Raw genomic sequence first — 23479 nt, forward strand, 5'->3', positions numbered from 1 at the left:
CTCAACTTTTGAATATCCTTCAGATGCAAGATTGAATCTGGATGTTTTTTTTTTTTTTTTTAACCAAGCAATAAAGCTCCAGACAGGTAATGCTATGCTATGCAATGCCATGTGGCTTCAGCTGCAACCTCGCCCATTATGACATCCAATATAGATGGCGCTGCCTGGTGTCAGTTCCTGGTTCTTATTCCACACTTCATAGACATGTGGAGAGAGAAGAACCAAGAGAGCAGTAAAAGCAGATGATGCACTTGCATGTCTTGGGGTCTTTCTAATAATGGCACTGACTCTGGAGGGACAGCAGTGAATAACCAATGGGAAGGTATACTATCCACCAGAAATAAGGCTACCAAAAGGTAAACAATATTTTCTACTGATGAATACTTCTACCTGCAGGTTGCTACCTTATGAATGAGTCCCAAAGCAATACTCTGGAAGGTGGAGTCGATTAACCAAGGAAGGCATGCACACAGCCAAGGCAAGTATCCCTCACTGCAGGTCTCTGCTGCAAGGCAGTAATGTTTCAATAAAGTATGCAAGATCAAGGGGGTTATTTAGGGATAGGTAGATTGTATTCTGTTCTGCCACGGCAACAGAGGCATATACTCAACCACTGTAGTGGACTAAAGCCTGCTCAATATTTGGGAACGGCCCCATGTTTCATGTCACCACTCAGCAAGCTGTTTTCAACAACGATCTTCCAAGCTGGGAAACTAATGACCCTAACACCCTGGGAATTTTCTCACACAGTCTTGAGATAACTTTACATTTTGTACTGTTGAGGATGGCCAGGCTTTTCTTGGAGTTCCGGAAAATGAAAAAAAAAAGTATGCAAAGAATGTTCACCTTAAATGGGGCAGATGGCACTTAACCTGCCAGTCTGATGTCCATGGAACTAGGCCTGAAGTTTCCGATGGTATAGCCAGTGGGGGCTCCCGTTGCCAAAACATGCTGGTTCACCTGACTTGAAATAGAATGGGCAAATCAATGGTTTGTGGTATTGGGTACTATGCCACATTTATGGCAGAGTACCTTGTAGGCCAAACTGTAAATACCCCACCCCTAAATGCCTGCCAGACAAATTTCAGACATGAGGAAGGCCCTGGTAAGAGCAGTAGAAGCAGGCTATCTCCCTTGTTGAATAAGAGTTTAAAAGCCAGCTGGGTGGGGTTTCTTGGCCAAAGCACCACACATCATTACACAAAAAATAACCTAGCACGAGGTGGCACATACTGTTACTGCCTTTCCCTTCATGGCTCCAGCGAAGCCTGCAAACAGCTGATCTTCCTATCTTATCTGGCACGGTCAACGTAGGAGAAAAGAGCACACCTGGGGTCCAGTTATTGCAGTCTCTCCTCCTTGGTGGTGGGATGAGGCAGAGGAAAAAGGGAAGGAATGGTGATGGACTGGCCATGCGGAAGGCAGACACCACCTTTGATAGAAAGAAAATGCAGGTACAAAATATCACTTTATCTGGGTAGAAGACAATGAAAGGTAGTCAGACTAAGAGGGCCTGCAATTTACTGGCCACACGTGCCAAAGGTATTCCCACAAGAAATACAGTCTTTATTGGTCAGTAAACGAAACAGATACTTTTGCATTGGTTTCAATGGGTGAATCCATGAGGACCCATAACAGTAAATTTAAATCCCACTGTAGATGATAAAAGGTGTAGGATTAAACTAATACTCTAAACCCTTTCATAAAAAAACACCATTAGGGGAGACTTAAACAGAGAGATTGATATGGCAGGTCCATGATGGAGGACAAGGCGGTCAAATAGCCCTTAACAGTGGCAACTGTAAAGTCCAAATGGGTAAGGGAAAGAGCTAAGAGCATAACATTTGAAAAAAGGGAGTCGAAAGGCTTTAAACCCTCCAACTCATACCAAGCAGCAAACTTTGTCCACTAGCTCACATATATGGATTTTATAACAAGTTTTCAGTCAGTCAAGATGATGTCTCCTATTTTGGTGATAAACAGAAGGTCTAAGGTTTCCACCATTCAATATCCATACTTAGAGTCTTAATGCCAGAGGACTGGGGTTGAGGACCAATTCATCCTACTTCTAAAGCAGGTCGACATTGTGAGGGAGAGGAGAAGAGTACGTAGTAAAGGGATTTAACAGATTGGTAAACCAAATCCTGCTCACCCAGTCTGGGACGATCAGGGTGAGTATGCTCTGACCTCTCGCACTTTCTGAAGGACTTTCTAAAGAGGTGATATAAGCTTGAATGTGTAAGGCAGACCATGTGACTAAATGAACATGGAGACATTCCTAAGGGGCCTCTTGGAGGGAAGTGAAAAGCACAAAAGTGAAGACACTTCTTGTTCCGGGCCTTGACAAACAGACCCATGCATAGACACACTAATGTAAAGAAGACCATTTCCGTCACTTTGAGATAAAGTCCACATTTCCTGTTCTCAAATAAGAGGTGACTACTACATGCACCCTCACAGCAAGGGTTCCTGTAGAATGGGCCAGCACTGGGAAGATGTCCTTCTGCAGGGTCCACTGCCACAAGTGTAAAAGTCCCCCAACATGCATAGGGTCCAAGACCCCGCTTGTTGCTATTGAAGATGGTGGTTATGTTGTCCGAGAGGATCTAATAATGCTCCCCAACATAGAATGGAGACAAGCATTCAAGGCAAGGTGGACTGCCCACTGCTCCCATGAATTTTCACATAGCTGCTGATTCCATAGAGACTGCAGGCCCTGTGCTTGATGTTGCACGAATGAGCGCCCCAGCCTAACGAGAAGAAATCCGTAAATACTGTAACATGCGTCAGCCTAAGACAGAAGAGATGAGCCACAAGGGGTATATAAACCAAAACATGTATGGGAATACATATTACAATATCTGCACATGAGCTGAAAGACTTCTCTGTTCTAGAAGCCATAGCCATCTCAGGGACCACTGAAAGACTCTCATCTGGCACCAACTGGATGAACAGTCCTAACAGGCTGAACATGACTGTTAGAAATGGGGTCTCTAATTGGCAGTGGTTTTCACACCTGTTTAGAAAAATAGCCAATATTTATCTCAGTAAAACAAGACCAAAACGACAATATTTGCAACATTCACAAGTCAAATATCTCTTTGTAAAAATATAAGCAAGTCTTAAGCTAAAGGAATCAATGGATGTATCTCTTCAGCACAAAGTACCTGGCATGCATCAAACACAAAGATGATGCGGGCCACAGTGGAGGTGAGGTGCCGGAAAAGCAAAGTGATGCCTCAGTTTCCTACTGTCAGGGGAGGTGATGCGTTGATTCTTTCCTCGCACGTGAGACGATGCATCGGTTCCTTACAGGCAGGGGAGGTGGTGCGTTGATTCTTTACTCACAAGAAAGGTGATGCGTCACTTTCTGGACAAGCAGCCTCAGTTCTTTAGTGCGGTGTGGTGGTCAATGAAAAATTGGCACCCAGGGAAGATGTGTGGAAAATCCAGAAGAGCTGTATTGATGGGACTGTGATGAGAAAGGTGCTGAGATAGGCGCTGAGCTGATTTTCCAGCTGTGGGGCAGGTGCTGCATTGATTCTTCAGCCACGAGACAAGCGCTGCGTCGATTCTTCCGGCATGCGTGAATTTTCTCCTTCAGATAACAGGCACAGTGGCAGTCCCTTCTGTAGCATCCAGCTCATCTTCCTGCCAGAATTTCCTCAGTCCAGAAGGATTCTAACTATGTGGTGTCAGATGTCCGGTACTTATATCAATTTCTATATTTGAAGTAGGCAAACTTTAAAGAGAAGTCTTTGTAGGCCACAAAACCCTGCCTTTCCCTCCCCTGGCCTGGCCGCAGGGGGTTGGAGGCTGCTTTGTGTGAGGACAGTCACAGCCCTATTCTGGTGGAAGTGTCAGCTCCTCCCACCACTCTAGCTCAGGAAGACCCATTAGCCTGGTGATGGCCCATCAGGATATGCAGGGCACACCTCAGCTACCTTTGTGTGGCTGTCTAGAGTGAATGCCCAAACAGCTTAACTGTCATCCAGACCCAGACATGTATTCAGCAGACAGGCAGAGACACAGAATTTTTAAGGAAGAAAATGGCCTCTTTCTGCCTTGGGCCTACTTTAGGGGTGACCTACATATAGTAAAAGGGAAGGTTTGGGCCTGGAAAGTGAGTGCACTTGTCAGGTCGTAATCGCAGTTGGAAACTGCACACACAGACACTGCAGTGGCAGGCCTGAGACATATTTGCCGGGCTATTCATGCAGTTGGCACAATTAGTGCTGCAGGCCCACAAGTAGCATTTGGTTTAAAGGCCTTGGGCACACACCGTGCACTCTGCTAGGGATTTACTAGTAAATCATATATGCCAACCATGGAAAAACCAATCATCAATCCATTTTAGACAGAGAACATACGCACTTTAGCACTGGTTAGCAGTGATAAAGTGCCCAGAGTCCTAGAGTCAACAAAACAGATCTGAAAAAAATAGAAGGAAGAAGGCAAAAAGTTTGGGGATAACCCTGCAAAAAGGGCTAGGTCCAACATGGACACTTGTTCAACTGGGATGGGACTCTGCTTCAGAAAAATCTGAATTATACCCAGAATATCTGCAACCCTCTAGGTAGGAGGAAAACCCTACATTCAGGTCATGTCTAGTGCAGCAGCATCTATGAAGGTAAACCTCTACAGGTAATGATATAAATCTATTGGTTGTTAATGGTAAAGCTCAAGAGATTCACAGTATGATGAAAATGTTCTGTGACTAGTTCAGAAGATAATACCCCTACCAGTTTGGTATCCAAATACAGAAATATGTAGTCTCCAGCCTTCCTGTGTGAAGCAGCCACGCCTGGCAGCACTTTGTTGAACATCTGCGGAGCAGTCATTAGACCAAATGGCAGCATTGCAAACAGGAAGTGTTTGGACCCCACAGTGAACCCCGTGAGCAGGGAGGATTGGTAGATTAAAATAAGCATCCTTTAGATCCAGGGACACCAACAAATCTCCTGCATGCAGGGACAACAGATCATGGCTCAGGGACAGCATCTTGAACATCTGAATGCAGAGGTACAAGAGATGTATATCCAGAAGGGGCCTTACATCTCCATCCATTTTTGGGAATAAAAGAAAACAAAATCACCATGCATCTTTCCTCTCAGAGCAGCTCTTCTTTGGTTCCTTTCTTGAGCAGTGCAACAACGTCTGCCTCCAAGATCGATGCATGTGCTGGACAGAATGACTTGTCAGAATGAGTACATTCAGATGGGTATGTAAGAAAGCAGAGGGTTTAGCCCTTCCGGTAAAGCTGAAGAAAATAGTGATTAATCATCATCATCTCTCAACTTGTGGTGAAGTGGGTTGGGTTACTCTACATCTCAATTGAAACTGGTGTTGTAGAGGGAAGGATCTGAGGTGGGAGGTCTAGCTGAAGATGTTAAAGACTGGGTTTGCTGAGCTGTTGATGCTGGCTTCTTTTAGAATTACCCCCTCTCAGAAAGGGGAGATACAGCCGCTGGAGTGTCTGAACTGGTTAGGAATGTTGTCATGACTGAAGTACTGTCAAGTAGCCCCGGATTCTTACTGCTGGTAGAACAGCTTCACTGGAGCATCCAGGCCCAGCAAACACTGTGGCACAACTGTCTTTAAAACCTTCAAAGGAGGAGCCGCCTTTGGCATCTCATTTAAGTCACTTTGCTATCTCCTGAAAAACCCATAAAGAGCATAATTGTGCTTCGGCACAATACAACCACCGTAGCAATATATTGGAGCCACCATGTCGGTGGATTCCAGGTTTACTTCAGTTTGAGAGGGCCATGTGGTCGCTGACCAGTTGCAGGAACTGCTTTATGTGATGAGGAAGACTCATGCAGTCATTTTAGCCAATTCCCACAAAGCATAGACGTATTGGCCCAAAAAGCATGTAGCGCTGGCAGTGTGCAGACCTAGGCTGCCTGATGTGAAGCAGGAGTAAAGTCTTTTACACTCAGTCTGGAGATGCCACAAAGAAGGCAAAGGAGCTTAAATTGGCAGGTGAGGCTTTAACCACCTAAATCTCTAGTTAAGAATGTGACAGCAAAATCTTTTGGTCAGAATGCTCAAGCCTATGGAGTCATGAAATGAGTGTGTGGACCACTAAGCCTGAAAAGGATTCTCCCATGCAGTGAAAAAGTGGTGCTAGTAGTAAGGGATCTCATACTGTGGAGAATGGATGAGCTAGTCACTGTTGATTTGCTGAGGAATTTCTCAGTACAACCTTGAGAAACGCTCCGAACACTTATCGATGAGGCATACAAAAACAGGAAGTGACGTCAGTGAGCAATATGTATCTCCCAATGCTGGCACAACACATACGGAGAGGTTAAAGTTCTCAATGACCTTCCAGTGGAATTGGTGGTATTCAAGCCACAATGAACTGTGAACTTGGCTACGTCACAACGGTCTTGTATGGCCTGGGCAAGGACAGATCGAAGATCTTCAGGGACACCCTGGAAGGAACTGAGCCACCGAATGCCAATGGGTGTGAGAATAGCGTTGCAACAGGCAGATGGCATTCACTAATCGAAGCATTAGGGTTGTGGACGAGAAGACTCGTTTCCAGAAAGTCTCCACCCACTCTAACTCCCAATCACAGGGAGTTGTGGGAAATGTGTTGGGATTAGTCTTATTATCAGACACCTGCACCACCAATCTTTCAGGAGAGGGGTGCTGAGATAAAGACACAGGGTTGCCCGGGACCAGGCAGTGGCATCATGCAATCTGGCAGTTTAGAGGGAGGGTGCTGGAGGTCAAAGACCTCCAGTTACCCTATGCACTGCCATTGCTTAAGAAGCACTCTCCTCAGTAGCAGGGGCAGGGGTGAGAGAGGAGCAATAACATATGGGCAGTAATAAGGCCTCTAGCCTCCAGCTGGTCATCTAACCTATTCTCCTTGTGATAACGCTGGACAATCTCAATACCTGCATCATAATCGCTATTCAGGTTTGTGCCAAACAAGGAATGCAGGGTGTGCGTCTAACTTGGTGGAGGCAACTCTTGCAGAGGAAATGAGGCCTCTACGGTGGCCGAGCGTGGTTTCGGTTTCGGTCAAACCAGTGCAAACTCAACATCATAGAGGGTAATTGAGGACAACTGAGGCCTCGTCTTCCGATGTTGATGAAGTGGGCTTTGGTGTTTGAAGCACAGTGAACAGGTGTGGACCATGGCGCTCGAGTCTGGAACTGGAGGCAGCCCCTTAGGTGACTCAGAAAGTCCAGCTGGTGCAGACAGTGAACCTGCTGGCAGTAAGCCAGGTGGAGAACCTCTTGGCTCAGTGGGGAACGCAGGTGCGCAAAAGGGGACAAAGTAGCCAAGGTTTTGTGAGCATAGCCTCGCTGAACCCTTTGTTCTGTTTAAGAGTAGCAATGGTCCCAGGAGCTCGATTTGTGCCACAACAAGTTTGGGATTGTCTCTGAAGTCAAACAACTTTGCATAGGAGATTGAGATGTATGGTGCCACCCCGTGCCTTCTCAGGGCAGTGAGAGTAGCTGTGAAGGCCGAATCCACTTAGATGCCTTGTGTTTTTTTCTTCCACTTACCTTAACACTTTGACTGACACGAGGACCAGCCCCTGGACTGACAACTGCGACTTCTGGACCTTGAACACAACCAAACATTTTACTGGTGCTTGGCGATGTAGACGTTCAGCTTGAGGTCTCGACTGGCATTCAGATGAATCAACCTGCAGTCACTGCATGCCGTAGAGTCACTGCTCGATCCCAGGAACAACACACACATTGGATGAGGATCTGTCACAGATATTTGCTTGCAACAGTACATACAGGGATTATAAACTGGCATTTTGCGAGGGGGCATGTCCGTTGCACACTGTGAATCATTTTTTTTTAAATCAAGGTAATGGTCTCAAAGAAGTGGTAGCTCCAAATCCGTGTCTAGTGACACAGAAAAAAAAGAACTAACCTCGGCGCACAGGAATGGCGCATATTTACGCTCTGCATGTCTTTTCTGGAGCACAAAGTTACCAGTGCTGAGCCGCACAGCATCATCTACCAGCTCTTAGAGGAACTGCTGAAAAGTTTACAGATCCAGTCTGTCACCTGGGAAATACTCAGAAGGCAAGGAATCTGTGGCTAGATGTTTCTATCAGAATCTTTGATACAAACAAGTTTTTTTTCTTGGCATTTCTTAATTGATACAACACAGAATCGATAATCCCAAATTAACAAAAAGAAAGGGGAGGGAGTATTGGGGAGGGAGAGCAAGAAGACACAATAGCAAAGTCAGTACATTTTGAATGACATTGTGGCGTCAGCACGTAGCATAACACTCTTAAGCTAGGTTTACAGAGACTTAAGCATTGCGTACATAGAAATCATACAGCCGCGTGCTGTCCGGTGGATGGCTACTGAGGAAAGTAATACACAGTTCGAAGGGCACACAAGCTCATAGAGGGTATAGAAAGTCGCCTGGCACACACTGAGGGCCAAAAAGGGGGGCCACAATTGGCAAGTCCCCTCCCGATGCAGAAAGGGGAGAGGAGTGTCTCTTTGTCTGAGGTAAGCTAGTAATGGCTCCCAGGTGTCCTTTGGGCGAGATCTTGGTGGCATCATGTCCCGATATGTGGATAGTGGACCACCTTAGGTGCAGGCCATCTGCCCCAATGCATAGCCAGGCGTTGTCTGGCTAATAGCAGGAACACAGCTGTAAGGTGCTGGACTGCGGGAGTGCACCTTATCTACTGGTCCCATACATAGCAATTGCAGTGTGTTGTGGTATAGTTTGTGCAAGAATTTAAAGTGAATAAGGCGCAACTGGTAATTAGTAAATAGTGCTGCACTCTGGCCCCAGCAGTATGACCACTGCGCATCTGTAAGGGGAGGTACAATATCAAGATCCCATGCAGCGTGGGCTGCCGGAGACTAAACTGGCGGCGTATATGCGGGTAACCAGTTTATGAGAAGAGGTGGTTGCTAGCAGGTGTTCAAGCACATGGAGCGCAGGTGGCTCGCATCTAATGATATAGTAAGATAGCTAGTGTGGTGGGCTTTGGGGAATCTGCTGTTGCAAACAGGGGCAGAAACTGACCGTCTGGATATAGGTCGGCAAATGTACTTAGGCTGCGTTTGCGAGCAAGGGCTCCAGCACCATATTTTGGAGCACCAACATCAGGGGGTTTTGTGTGATAGGGATGGAGGTAGCAAATAAGCACAGCAGATGGGGCCCAAGCCATCCCGAGCCCATTGGACACACTCCACCATATTTATTTCTGTGTACATGGACCGGAAAGGCTGATAGAGCACTGCGGACACGGACTTATCAAATCTGCTTCATCACCGTATGGAAATGAAAGTGCGTGGGGTAGAGTCAGAAGTGAAGCTATTGAGCCTAACAGCACAGGGCACAGAGTGTCATGTTGGGTGCATTGAGACCTCTCTGCTGAAAAGGTAGTGTGAGTATCTCTCATGTAACCCACAGTTGTTTTCCAGCCCAGTCACAGACACCAGATTGGAGCACAGGTGCTGGAGGAAATGTGAGGTGAGTGGAATCAAAGTATTGAGGAATAAATGTAGAAATTTAGGTAGTACGACTGTTTTTATATGGGATATGGCCTGTGAAGGACAGCAGCATCCTGCTCCAGCTCTGGATTCTCTACTCCAACCATGTCATAGCTCTACTGTGGTTGGCCTGTTGGAGCGCGTTTATATCGCAACTTATCTAGATTCCAAGGTAGTGCACCGGTACCGAGGCCCATTGTAATGGATATTCTGAGTCAAACAGCTGTGTGCCAGTAGTGAGGGGATAGAGAATAGATTTGGCCCAGTTAATGTGGATCCCAATATATCCACCGAATCCGATGACCTCACGAATGACTGGTTCAAGGTTTGTTTAAGGTTCTCGGATATACAGCGTGATGTCTACAATCATGGATACTGAAAGGACACAGGCTGTAAAGTGAAGCCCCCGGTGTGCGTGGTGTTGCTGGAGACAGGCAGGCAGCCAGCAGCTCCGTTGCAATTGCAAAGAGGATTAGGGACAGTGGGCATCCCTGTTGAGTGCCAGGCGTAACTGGGAACAGGCCGGTGAGCATTCCATTTAATCACAGCCTGGCCATCAAGAGGGAGTATAAGAGCAGAATCAGGAGAAGAAACTGCGGGCATAGCCCAGTGCCCACCAAGAGGGGGAAGCGGAACCACCACTCCAGCAAGTCAAACGCCGGTGTGACATCCAGGAGGGCGGCTACCACAGTGAACCGGGGGTCCACTGAGTGCATGAGGGTAAGCATCGTGCACAGGTTATGTGCTGTAGAGCGTCTGGTATGAACCCCAACAGCTCTGGGCAGACTATGGGGGTCATTCTGACCTTGGCGGTCTTTTCGCAAGACCGCCGAGTTACCGCCGCGGTGAAGACCGCCGACCGCGGCGGTATGCCGATGTGCGCATTCTGACCGCTGGGAGCGTTCCGCCGGAAAACCGCCAGCAGCCACACTGGCGGTCGGCGGGAAAGTGGAGACTGGTCAACCTCCACCGCCACGCCAGCAGAACACCGCCCACAGAATTACAACCCACATTTCTGTGTGGCGGTCTTCTGTTGGCGGTCTTCTGTTGGCGGTCACCTCCCCATGGCTCCTGTCACCTCCCGGAGGACCAACGCACAAGGTAAGTTGATCGTCCGTGAGGGGAGGGGGTGGGGGGGGTGTTGTGTGATGTGTGCGTGCATGGGGGTGTGCGTGTGAGTGTGTAGAGGGGGGGTGTGAGTGCGTGCATGCGGGCGGGGAGTGCTGCTGTGCCTATGGGCAATGTGTGTAGTTCGGCGGGTGCGCATGTCGGCATGTATGTGTGCGGGTATGTGTCCCCGTTGTGTATGTGTGTGTGTGTAGGGGGTGTGTATATGTGCATGTTGGGGGTGTGTGCATGTCGGGGTGCGTGTATGTGCATGTCGGGGTGGGGGTGGGGAGGGGGTTCGTACCACCTCTGGGGGGTGGCAGGGGGGTGGAGGGTGTGGGGGGAGGACTCAGGGGGGCAGTGGGGGGTGGGGGAGACCCCTATCAGTGCCAGGGAAGGAATTCCCTGGCCCCGATAGTGCCTACCGCCATGGTTCGCATGGCGGTTCCCGACCGCCAGAAACCGCGGCGGTAAGCAGGGTCATGATACCGTTGGCGGTCTTGGGTCGACCGCCGGACCGGAGTGCGCAGACTCCAGCCCGTCGGTCATGACCGCCGTGGCTGTCGGAGTGGGGAAGTGGCGGTCGGTCGCGGCGGTGACCGCCACGGTCAGAATGCCATTTTTTATACCGCCGGTCTGTTCGCGGTCCGACCGCCGCCTCTCCGCCGACCGCCAAGGTCAGAATGAGGGCCTATGTCTGGCAACAGTGGAAGCAGGCGATTTGCCAGTGGTTTGGCAACATTTTATTGTCCACGTTGATACATGGATAACCGCTGGTACGAGTCACATCGATTCCCTGGCTTGACCGGTTTAAGTAGCATGACAATGACCACCTTGGGAAGTGATGGTGGTAGCTCTCTAGACTTCAGGGCGTCATCAAACATTGCAAGGAGATGCAGTGTCAGGAGGCCTGCGTACTCCTTATAGAAAGAGGTGGTAAGCGCATCTACACCAGGCGCTTTGTCAATGGGGAAACTGAATGACCTGTAGCACCTCCGCCTCCATCTCTGTAAAATGGGAGTTCAGGTAGAGGCGATGGGCTTGAGCAAGTCAGGGCCACTGGATAGTGTCAGAATAAGCTGTCAGCTCTTCCGCTCACAACACCAGGGGAGGCACTGTAGAGTGTGGTGTAGAAAGTAGTTATGGTTTGGAGCAGGCCAGTAGGGATAGATTGCCTTTCCTGTTTCTCGTCAACTAATACAGTTACGTATTCAGAGGTGCATGGCATGCAGAGTATATGGTCCAGTGTCTTCCTGGGACTATTTTCTTCACCATATCGGCATGCAGTTGCCTCCCAACTCAGATAGCTAGTTTCCCACATGGCCTCCTAATATTACAAGAGTTTCTCAGAATACTCGCCAGGACAGCGACGCTCCTAGTGGCAAAGTATTCCAGTTCAAGAGATCTAAGGACCCCCCTTAAGCTTAGCTAGCCACGCTCAGATGGCTTTGATGCCCATCTTTTTTGTGATACAAACACCCGGAATAACTACTTAAAATGCCTCCCATAGTGTTGACGGGGAGGACACTGACCCCACATTAGTGGCGAAGTAGTCAATGAGAGGAATGCGGACCTCATCCCTAAACACTGAGTTACACAACGTTCCAGGAGCTAGGTGCCATGTAGATGGCATGCAGTGATGGGTGCCGACCGACCAAGGCACAAGCGTGCGCATGTAGTGTTCGCATTCGGGTACTTTGTCAAACCTGTTGTGTTCAATTTCGTGCCAGGGGAAGATCATGCAGGGAAGAGGTAAGAAGACACAAATCATACAAACCAAATCACACCCCACCCACTTCAATCAAGGAACATGGTTGAACACCACCAGACCACCCACCTCCCAACCCCACAATCCAAGAACAATGTATCACAATGGGAAACATCCCTAGAGGCATCAGGAAGCCAGGTATACAACCCAGTTAGGGGAAAACTAGGTGCTCGATGTGGGGCGTTTTCATACCAAAAGGGGTCAGTATGGAGATTTATGAGAGTCCATGACATATAGAGATGAGATCTGCTAAATAAGAGCCGGACAGGTTCTCACACTGGGGAAGGATAAAAAGCATTTGTCTAATGTCTGCACATGTCTAATGCAGGGGCAATGACAAACAGATTAAAAAGAATCACATACACCGACATCGAGATATAAATGATGTCATATGGTGAAATAAGCTAATCTCAGAGCCCCACACTCATGACGAGGAATACAAGTCAAGAACAAGGTCATAGGTAACCAACCAAGGCATCTTGGAAGTACCAAAGTACTGGAAGGTGACATTTCACAATGTCTACTTAATGTTGCTGTAATTGTTAGAAACGTCTCCCAAAGAAAAACACCCACAATCCAGCAAGGAGAGTCCTGAATACCGATGGTCACTTCTGAAAGCCAGATGTTAGGACATGAAGCCCAGGGATTCATAAGGAAGAATGCTGCACTTGCATATCCTGTAAAAGCACATGTGTGCAAGTCACAACATTGCACCCTATGCCAGCCCAGAGCAGTCTATTTTACAACAATCCCCCACCCCCCCACTAGACTTAGGGCACAGTGCCTGAAACATAAAGAACAAGTCAGGGAAAACAGCACTGTAAACATCCAAAGGAAGAGTCTTACCATCTGGAACATATGTGATCAAAGGGAAAGTAGGACGACCAATCCAAAGAAGGGCTGACAAAGTCGTTTTTACAGAATGCCTAAGATATCTACTCATGTCAGTGCTAGAATATGCAGAAACATTCCTTACAGGTTCAACAGAAATACACCTCCTAAAGGACGTCGTTCTAAAACAACTCTCAGATCAACTGAGTGGCCTCTCACAGAAGTAGGCAGTGACCAAGTTTAAGCAACACCCTTCAGTTCAAATCTCTCAGAGACCAAGGTAGTTTGATGGCAGGGTAGGGACTTCCAGCGAAAGGTCAGATGAAGGGCTTGAAACCTGACCAGAAAATCCTGTGTGAAGGATTTCACTAAAGTAGAGTCAGCACCAGCCACTGGAAAAGTGGGAGTGGGTCCAGCAGCACTGGACACCACATCCGAACTGAGCCAGGCATTGGTCCTCTGCCCAAAAGGACAAGCATTGAATTCAGAGAAGCCGAAATCGGAGGTGAGAGGCAGCTCCACTGACCGCAAGACCTGCCGTTCGGTCCCAAAAAGCACACATTACCACAGTACTTTGTGTGCCAATATGCTTCTAGTGGAACAGCAGAATGCTATCACACAGTAAAGCCAGTCAGTGGATAGTTAGAGAGAGAAATTGAATTTAAATAAAAACAAAATGTCTTGGGTAATGCCAGACCTAATTAGGGTCCCAATTCTTAAAGAAAGTTACAAAGGTGCACCCATGGTATATGTCTTTGAATTAGTGGCTTTCATGCATTCACAAGAATTTACAGGAGTAGACCAGGAAATTGTAGTCCTAGAACATATTTGTGAACTGCATTTTAGCACGAGCAAATATGCATGTGTAGATTTGATCATGCGAAAATCTATTCAGTGTTTACAAGTTCACTTTCCCGCCAACCAGTGTTTTCCCTAACCCTGGAAGAACATCTACTTCTGCCCTTGCCAGGAGTAAATTTCTAATCTTTCTCAGTATGGAAAAGGATAAAGAAGCGCTGGTGAAAATCATTAAAACATGCACATTAGTAGGTTGGCACAGACTTAAAGGCATCCCAGCCTTGAAACTATTGCTTACTGCTTGCTCCAGCCCCAGTATTTGGATCTGCAGAAAGGAGGCAAAATAAGGAAATCGCAATAGTAGGGCTTGAAAGTGTTAATATTCAAGCCCCACTAAAGTATTCGCCCTGGCATAATCAGAGAGGCTATTATCAGAGCTTTTACATAATGAGCTTGCTGCCATAATTTGTTGCTGCACTACCTGGCACCAAAGGGACAAGTAGATTTTTTTTACAGGACAAGTAGATTTAAGAGCCAACCTGTCCCATGGACAAGTAGACATTTTATTGCATTCCACATCCCTATTGGACATTCCCTGAAAAGTCAGATGACCTCAACCAAGCGTGGTGCCACAAGTCCACTGTCAATGCAATTGATCCACCCACTGAGTCAGTCGTATCAAAGTCCACATAGTTTTGTGAACTCTGCTGCGTCTCTCCCATCAGCAAAAACTTAAATGTGAATGGCCTGGGCCTCCTCTGGGACCTGTGGCAGTACCTGGGCAACCGTGTCCCTTACAGTATGGAAGTAACGGCCCAACAGGCATGTGGTGGTCACAGATTCCAATGCCAGACTGGAGGAAGAAAACATCTTCTTCCCAAGTTGGTCTACTCTTCTGGATACCCTATCCGGGTTTTGAAAGGGAATGCGCCTGGTGATGCAAAGGCCTGGATAACCAAGCTCTCAGGGGTGGGGTGTTGGGTCCAGAACCCTGGGTCATCAGGCACAGGCCTACGGCAGTGGGGGATTGTCCTATTAACAGGAGCCCCTGGGCTCGGTTTGGACCAAGTCCCCAGCAGGACATCAGTGAGGGCTTCATTGAAGGGCAAAGGGGGTTCTGAAGATGAAGCCCCAGGCTGAAGCACCTCAGTCGGGATTTTGGTCCTGATGGCCACCATAGGCAGCTCTGGGCCCAGGACCTCGGCCGCTCTCTTCACCGCCACTGAATAAGACGCTCCCTCATCCGTAGCCACGGTATGGGGAGAAAACATGCCAGTTTTAGGGGAAGTGTCCAGACAACTGGCTTCACCCAGGCCCTCAGCCCAGTCCATGAGGTAATCAAGCTGGTATTCTAAAGGGTCTAGCGACCCATTCATGCTCTTCCTGAACCCATACTTATAAAAATAAGTTTCATAATCTGACCTAGGCATTCGGAATCTGCATTGAGCGACACCGGTCAGACTCTGTGTGGGTCAGGAATGCGCATGGGATTGGCGTCAACCTTAGGCCCAGGTGGCGTAGAGAGCGTCAAAGTCTGCACCGTCGTCGAGGAAGGTCACGCCACGAACAATGCCAGTGCGGATCTGGAAAAGGATCCTTGGGAGCCCTCCAGAGTCCAGGCTGAGGCCGCCGGTGCGGAACCCAAGGGGCCCTTGCTGACGTCGCTGGCCCGAAGGCACTTCAGCAGAGTCAGACTTCCCAAATACGAGGAGCATGGCCTCAGAGAACTCACAAAGTTGGGCAGGGATAGCTCTGGCTCCCGGAACCTCGAGGAGGTGCAGAGCAGCCCCAGAAGTAGACTCCAAGGACAGAGGCCTAGAACAACGATGCTCCTTTTCCCGTGTTGCGTTATCTGACCAAGGGGGTGAAGCTGAAGAACGTTTACTCTTTTTCGACAAGTTCTTGTGCTTACCTGAACGCCCAGAAAATTTCGAGTCAGACGATGAGGAGTGCAGGAATTGCGAGCAGTCTCCTCTCAAACAAGACCGGGAGCGACACGGAACTGAGGGCCAAGCTGCAAGTAGCTTTAGGGATCGCTCCCTCAAAGGCTTCACGTTACTGGCCCGGGACCGTGAGCACGACTTCGGGTCATGGTTGTGCCCCAAACACCAAAGACACATAAGGTGCGTATTTGTTACGGACATCATCCGATGACACGAGTCACAGGGCTTGAAGCCGGTCTTCCATGATGACATCTTGACGCAGAAGAATGACCAAAAGCATGGACAAAAGTTTAAAAGTCCTGTCTAAAAATGACTGTGGGGTAGCTTCGGATCTGTGTGTGAGCTGGCGTGGAAAGAAAATAACTGAGGTCAGCGCGCCAAGGTGGAGCCTATGCACGACCCGCGACGTCATATACTGCGAACACATAACCAACAACGGACGTGGAGTCGACCAATGCGCAGGGATACTGGTCCAGAAAAATCCCCAGATCGACACCTGGGGGGATTTCTAAGGTACGCAATCTGCAACTAGAAGTCTCTATCAGATGCACAGAATGCAAAGCATGAGACAGAAGAGGTTTAGGAATGAGGCATCTAGTGGTGGGGTCATATGCATGTTTAAGGCTGTGGAAACGTTCACAGAATTTCAATTTTCTCACTGGAACATGCTTTTCTATTAAAGAGCCCAAAACAAATACCGGATTGATAGTGGAGTTTTCCCTTTTAAAGCCCGCTTGACTCTCGCAACACAGTCCATTCCCCGCAATCCTTAATGAAGCTTAGCAAACATTTTCTTGGCTATATCTAGTGCAGTTATTGGACCAGCGTTTGCATCCTCCTACATGTCTTTTTCTAATACTGGAATATTCATTCCTTTTTCCAGGAGGGTGAAATGTCCATGTGCTCTACATCACTTTGCTTAGACCCTAAAATAAAGCACACACTAAAAACTGTGGTTCTTAAGTGTTTTTTTAATTTGTCCCCTCAAAGCAATCCGAACCAGACATCTTCCTTTTTTAGAAGAGGCAATTTATTTCATCCTGCTTCTTTCATACGATTGTTGTGCAGATGAGAATGTATCATCAGAGTGCTGTATCAAAGGCATGGACACAGTCTAAGGGTGATTGAAGGGGTAACTGGTTTCCAAAAGTTAAACTGGACTGTCATTGCATCCAGAACATTGAAGAAGTGTGTCTTCAGTTCTTGCCTAGATTGGGAGAAAGGGTGAAAAACACAAACCTGGACTATAAACTGTATATCATACATGATACCCCGTAATGCAATCCCTGCATAAAAACCTGTCTCTACTATGACAACTTAGTTAGCAGTAATAAAGAAATGACATAGCAGCTCAGCTGAAATAATTTAATACATCCTCGTTTTCATGCCATAAAGCCTACAGCTAAAGCGAGCCATCAAGGTGAAAGGCAGGATACGGAGCATAATAAAAGGTGCAATTTAAGAAAATGAAACATTGATTTCCTTCCGCTCGTTTTCTAGATTAACAGTGATAAGCAGGAAGGAGAAATTTATGGAAACATGTTTATGTTTCTGCACGCATTAGGTAATTATTATAGAAAAGATAGGATCTCTCTGAATATTTCTACACTTTCTCTTACAGCTTCTTTTTTAAATCTGACTTGCATTAAACAGATTCTTGTATCTTTTTGCAAAATTTATCTAACAGCTTTTTTGGTGTGTTTAATTTTGCACTGGTAAATTTGCCTTTATTCTTCATGTCAAATACATGCTATTTCTTTCATATGAAAGAACATCACACCAAGTACTTAAGTAGCTTGTGGGAAAGGTGATTCATTATAAGAATATTGCAAGTGACCTTGGAGACACAGGACCTTATAAAAGAAGTCAAATAGCCTTATAATATATAGCAGGTGGTACTTTGCCCCTTATATCTCACCTACTACTTAACCGATCTTAGCAGTAGAGACTAACACAATATGCAACAAGAATACCATTTATTCATTGACACGGTTTTGCTTTCCTCAAAGTCATGTTCTAATTTTACCCCCACACTTCAATGCACATCATATAAATAACCTTTGTTCATTAAAAACAAGGAGGAACCACTTGAACCTTTTCCAGCGTCAGGCACTTAATCATCACCTCAACAGTACTCATGCCCAAATCAATTTCGGCTAGATCACTCAAAATACCGCAAATTCTGTTTTGTGATGCATACCCGGTGTGCAAATGTGTCATTTTTTTCAGTGTTGAGGGCTATGGTTACCAAAAAGATAATAAGCTGCCTTAATGTAGCCCTTTTTTGCTACTTCTAAGCACCGAAAAATAACAATTTATTGTAAGTCAGCTCAGTGGTACTCAAGTTAGGGACCTCAAAAAACACAAGTGGTGAGTTGGCGTTGCGGAAATTGTAACTCATGGAGTACAGGTCATAGCACAATCCATCGACTAAAGGTTAACTCACTGAGCCATCTTTGTCGGTGATTACATTAGATACACCGAATCATAACATTAACACTCCTTGCAAAACCACACTGCGCACAGAGTAACTCGGATCAGCTCAGAAGAAATGTCAGTGCTTCGACCAATTAAACCATTCCCTGCGATGTTCAATCAGTAACCAGTAAAGGGAACTCACCGCTTTGAGAGGTCAGAGACTGGTGCGGGATCAGCTGCGTGGCCAGAGCGCCTGGGAGCCTCATCTTGGAGTGTGGCGACAGCAGCGACGGCGCGGGAAGAGAGTGATTTGAGCCGGTCTGCAATGAGAAAGGCAAATCAGAAACTAAGTTGTCATTTCCTGGGCTACCAAGGGAACCATATTTGCTTACTCTCTCTACACGGCGAGCATATTGAGTTGGTCGAGAGAGATGTCACCCAGTGCTTAATTTGTAAATCAATACATGCCGGTGCCCAAAGGCCTCCTTCTAAACACGCGGTTGGTGTGAGCCTAGAATACTGAGGCGGTGTAATCTTGAAGCCATCTCGGCCTCTTCAATCCATTTAAAGCCACTCCCTGCCCCTTCAGCTCACTCTTGCAGCTTTCTGCTTTCTACGATTGTGACGCTTTTTCATTTTTCTCTTCCTCCGTCTTTCCCAAATTTGTCTTTTGGTCGCTGTAAATGCTTGGGGAAGAAGAATGAGCCCCGGTGCTCAAAAATAAGTGCCGGTGCTCAGCACCGGAAACAACAAGCACAAATTAAGCACTGGTGTCACCACATGTTGGATACTATGTGTGCTGATTCTGCAGCACTGGGTTCAAGCTTTGCCAAGAGTCGGGTCATCTGTAATTCAGAAAAGGGTTAAAAATGGCCTTTTCCAAGAAAAAGAGTCTTTATCAGACCTGGAAGAGACTACCTCACAGGGTCTCTTAGCACCGGGTTAAAAGTCACCTGCAAGCATATTGAGAGATCTTTGAAGGAATGCCACGCGATGCAAGAAAAAGAACAAAGAATATTACAATGACTGGTATATTTAAGAGAGTAACCTAAGAATCAACAAACGCTAAAATTGCAATATGAAAAGTTAATGACCAACGTTTGAAACAGTTCTATGTGTATCAGCCTTAAGCATGTCTCCAACTCATACTAATTTCATGGGACATGAGATATAAAACAGAGGGCATAATTTCAGTGGATTTATAAACCCGGATTACAAATTCGGTATCTTTTGCAGTCAGTAATCATGGTCAGACTAGGATAGAAATTGGTGAATTAGATTGATGGAAAAATGCCCCATGATTGCAAATCAGGGCAGCTATAAATTTGTAGAGTCACACAATATGTTTCGTGCACGATATGGAAAGATTGCATGGGTGTGAGCCTGCTGCAAGCAATGGGTGTTTAAATATCAAGGATATCAACATTAAAAACCGTTCCAGCAGACCGCAAAATGGGCCCACCAACAATAAAAAAAATAAAAAACAGCGCACACACTTACCATGTCAGAGCAGCTCGTTGAGCACTGCCTGACTGCCCAATAGGACAGGCCGACCCTCTTAGTAATACAAATGCATGATCACATCTCAAACCTATCAACCGCTAGTGAAGCCCGCAGGAGAGGTGCTAGGGGGCAAGTGATCAGTGACATAACATTGGCTATATATTGCAGGGACTGTTCCCCTCTTCAGGCCTAACTTTAGGGCTTCCAGGTCACGGCCCAGGGGGAAATATATGTAAGCAGAGAAAAGTGACAACGTGTTATTAAGTCAATGATTGGACATAAGGCTATATAGATGAAGGAGCTACTGGAAGAACCAAGTATAGTTAGAGAAAACTCTGCTAGACAGGAGAAAGTCGAAGCAGGCGAGTTCGAGGGTTAAGTAGTGCACCGGGGAGGAAGGAAGGGAGGCACCTCTACCAAGCATACATTGTCCTATTGTTAGTGAAAGCTACATCCTGTGAATCAACTGCATTATTTGTCTTCTTCTCCCCATCTGTATGTCTCCTAAACAATCCACATTAAAGAATGAGTGCATAGGTCATTATGCTTCTCTCGCCTGCAAGGTGGTAGTCAGGGAAGGAATCGAGGGTTCTAGATATGCTCCTTGCTGGAGTACCACCTACTTGTACCACTATGGATGCATATCATGTATTGTGCCTTGCCCCTTGGGATGCTGGAATAAACAGGGCTAGATATGCTTTAGGCTGGATTAGGAATTTAAGGCACCCGTGGCAATATAGTCCAAATTGCCCCACACCTCTTCCCCCTTTCTGTCTCGTCCCTCTCTTTTTTTTAACCTTTCTGATCTCTCCCAATGCCCACTTCGCCCATCCACCTTCTTTGATCACGCCCGCTGTGTCTGCTGCAATAAAGTGGCAGATCGAGGAGCTAGCGGCAGAAACCCCCAAAGGCTCTAGCCCTTCTGAAAATGTCAGAAAAGGCTAGTCCCAGCTAGTCGTCATTCTGCGGCCCCCTACTCATGTGATTACTTGCTCACAAGCAAGCGAAGGGAACCAGGAACAATGGATTCTATTTTTCCTGTTTTGCTGAAACAGAAGAATGTATTCAAAATTCCAATGTTAGTTGTTCCTGACCCATGCACCTGTGCTGGAGCATTGCTTTTCCCCCGGACATCACTGGGATCTTCAGGGGCAGTAAGGCCTCTGTTCCATCATCTCCCTTTCCCCAAAGCTTTATGTAAATCACAGAGACTGTAATGTCAGTCTAATGTAGGTGGATGGAATATCAGCTGTGAAGTGAGAAGTTGAATTGCTGGATTTGCAACCGTTCTTGCTGAGAGCACAATGCTTTCGGTTTGGAGTATAGCTCTTTCACAGCATCATTTCGATGGAACTGGCAGCTTTCTTTGGTTCAGTCCTGGCACAATGTAAGTTACATATTCATGGTAACATTTTTCAAGGGGTTCGTTTCCTATTATATACTAACTAGATGCACATCAATGCCCTAGTTTAGTCAGGGAATTTGTCAACTAATGCTCATGTCCTTACGGCAAAGTGGTTCTATTTCGTCCAGCAGTCTTGTCTTCCCTTTTACGACCTCCTGCTTGAAACCTATTATTCAATGAAAAGCAGCAACAGAGTTGGATAGCAAAAAGAAAAAGGGAGCACACTGCCTTGCATTCAAGCGGAAAATAGCCCCAAGGCATCATGGTAAATGCAGTCATTTAAATATAAATAGCGAGAATTTTTCAAACAATGATTCACCCTAAGTAGGTGCAGCAAGTGCTGTATCGCTGTAGAAAGTCTTTCACCTAAGGTAGGTGCAGCGAGTGCCGTATCTCTGGACACGTGTTTCTGGCTTTCGGCCATCATCAGCAGAGAGCGTATATAACTGAAGGGGTCGCTTGAAATGCTGCCAAACGTCTTCACAGGTTTTTGTACCACTCACTAGGCACACAGGTGCATCGCCAGTGCTCGTCAGCAAGAGGCTCACGGGAGCCGTCATTTAGACATCCAAAAAGAAAAAGGGAGCACACTGCCTTGCATTCAAGCGGAAAATAGCCCCAAGGCATCATGGTAAATGCAGTCATTTAAATATAAATAGCGAGAATTTTTCAAACAATGATTCACCCTAAGTAGGTGCAGCAAGTGCTGTATCGCTGTAGAAAGTCTTTCACCTAAGGTAGGTGCAGCGAGTGCCGTATCTCTGGACACGTGTTTCTGGCTTTCGGCCATCATCAGCAGAGAGCGTATATAACTGAAGGGGTCGCTTGAAATGCTGCCAAACGTCTTCACAGGTTTTTGTACCACTCACTAGGCACACAGGTGCATCGCCAGTGCTCGTCAGCAAGAGGCTCACGGGAGCCGTCATTTAGACATCCAAAAAGAAAAAGGGAGCACACTGCCTTGCATTCAAGCGGAAAATAGCCCCAAGGCATCATGGTAAATGCAGTCATTTAAATATAAATAGCGAGAATTTTTCAAACAATGATTCACCCTAAGTAGGTGCAGCAAGTGCTGTATCGCTGTAGAAAGTCTTTCACCTAAGGTAGGTGCAGCGAGTGCCGTATCTCTGGACACGTGTTTCTGGCTTTCGGCCATCATCAGCAGAGAGCGTATATAACTGAAGGGGTCGCTTGAAATGCTGCCAAACGTCTTCACAGGTTTTTGTACCACTCACTAGGCACACAGGTGCATCGCCAGTGCTCGTCAGCAAGAGGCTCACGGGAGCCGTCATTTAGACATCCAAAAAGAAAAAGGGAGCACACTGCCTTGCATTCAAGCGGAAAATAGCCCCAAGGCATCATGGTAAATGCAGTCATTTAAATATAAATAGCGAGAATTTTTCAAACAATGATTCACCCTAAGTAGGTGCAGCAAGTGCTGTATCGCTGTAGAAAGTCTTTCACCTAAGGTAGGTGCAGCGAGTGCCGTATCTCTGGACACGTGTTTCTGGCTTTCGGCCATCATCAGCAGAGAGCGTATATAACTGAAGGGGTCGCTTGAAATGCTGCCAAACGTCTTCACAGGTTTTTGTACCACTCACTAGGCACACAGGTGCATCGCCAGTGCTCGTCAGCAAGAGGCTCACGGGAGCCGTCATTTAGACATCCAAAAAGAAAAAGGGAGCACACTGCCTTGCATTCAAGCGGAAAATAGCCCCAAGGCATCATGGTAAATGCAGTCATTTAAATATAAATAGCGAGAATTTTTCAAACAATGATTCACCCTAAGTAGGTGCAGCAAGTGCTGTATCGCTGTAGAAAGTCTTTCACCTAAGGTAGGTGCAGCGAGTGCCGTATCTCTGGACACGTGTTTCTGAAAGACTTTGATTACTTTTGTTAATGTGAAACGAATCTGACTGCATTTACCAAGATGCATTGGGGCCAACTTTTTGCTGGAGTGTGAGGCAGTGTGCTCCCTTTTTTTTGCACTGTGTCGAATGACGGCTCCCTTGAGCTAACGGGCTGACGAGCCTTGGTGAGGCACCTGCGCACCAGAGTGGTACATAAACCTGAGAAGACGTTTGGTGGCATTTCTAGCAACCCCACAAAATATGCTGCTCTCTGCTGATGACGGGCAAAACCCAGAAACACGTGTCCAGAGATACACAGCACTTGCTGCACCTACTAAGGTGAAAGACTT

General features: G+C 46.8%; 1 protein-coding gene across 2 annotated transcripts in view; it reads right to left on the reverse strand.

The window, feature by feature from the left end:
• Positions 1–23479, reverse strand: part of AHI1 (Abelson helper integration site 1) — a 922284-nt gene that overhangs the window by 307068 nt on the left and 591737 nt on the right. For both annotated transcript variants that reach the window (XM_069235204.1, XM_069235205.1), the window contains exon 19: positions 18574–18691. In XM_069235204.1, the coding sequence (XP_069091305.1) occupies positions 18574–18691 (118 nt within the window). The remainder of the gene's footprint in view (positions 1–18573; positions 18692–23479) is intronic.

This window comes from Pleurodeles waltl, chromosome 5, assembly GCF_031143425.1.
Source record: "Pleurodeles waltl isolate 20211129_DDA chromosome 5, aPleWal1.hap1.20221129, whole genome shotgun sequence".
Taxonomy (NCBI): Eukaryota; Metazoa; Chordata; class Amphibia; order Caudata; family Salamandridae; genus Pleurodeles; species Pleurodeles waltl.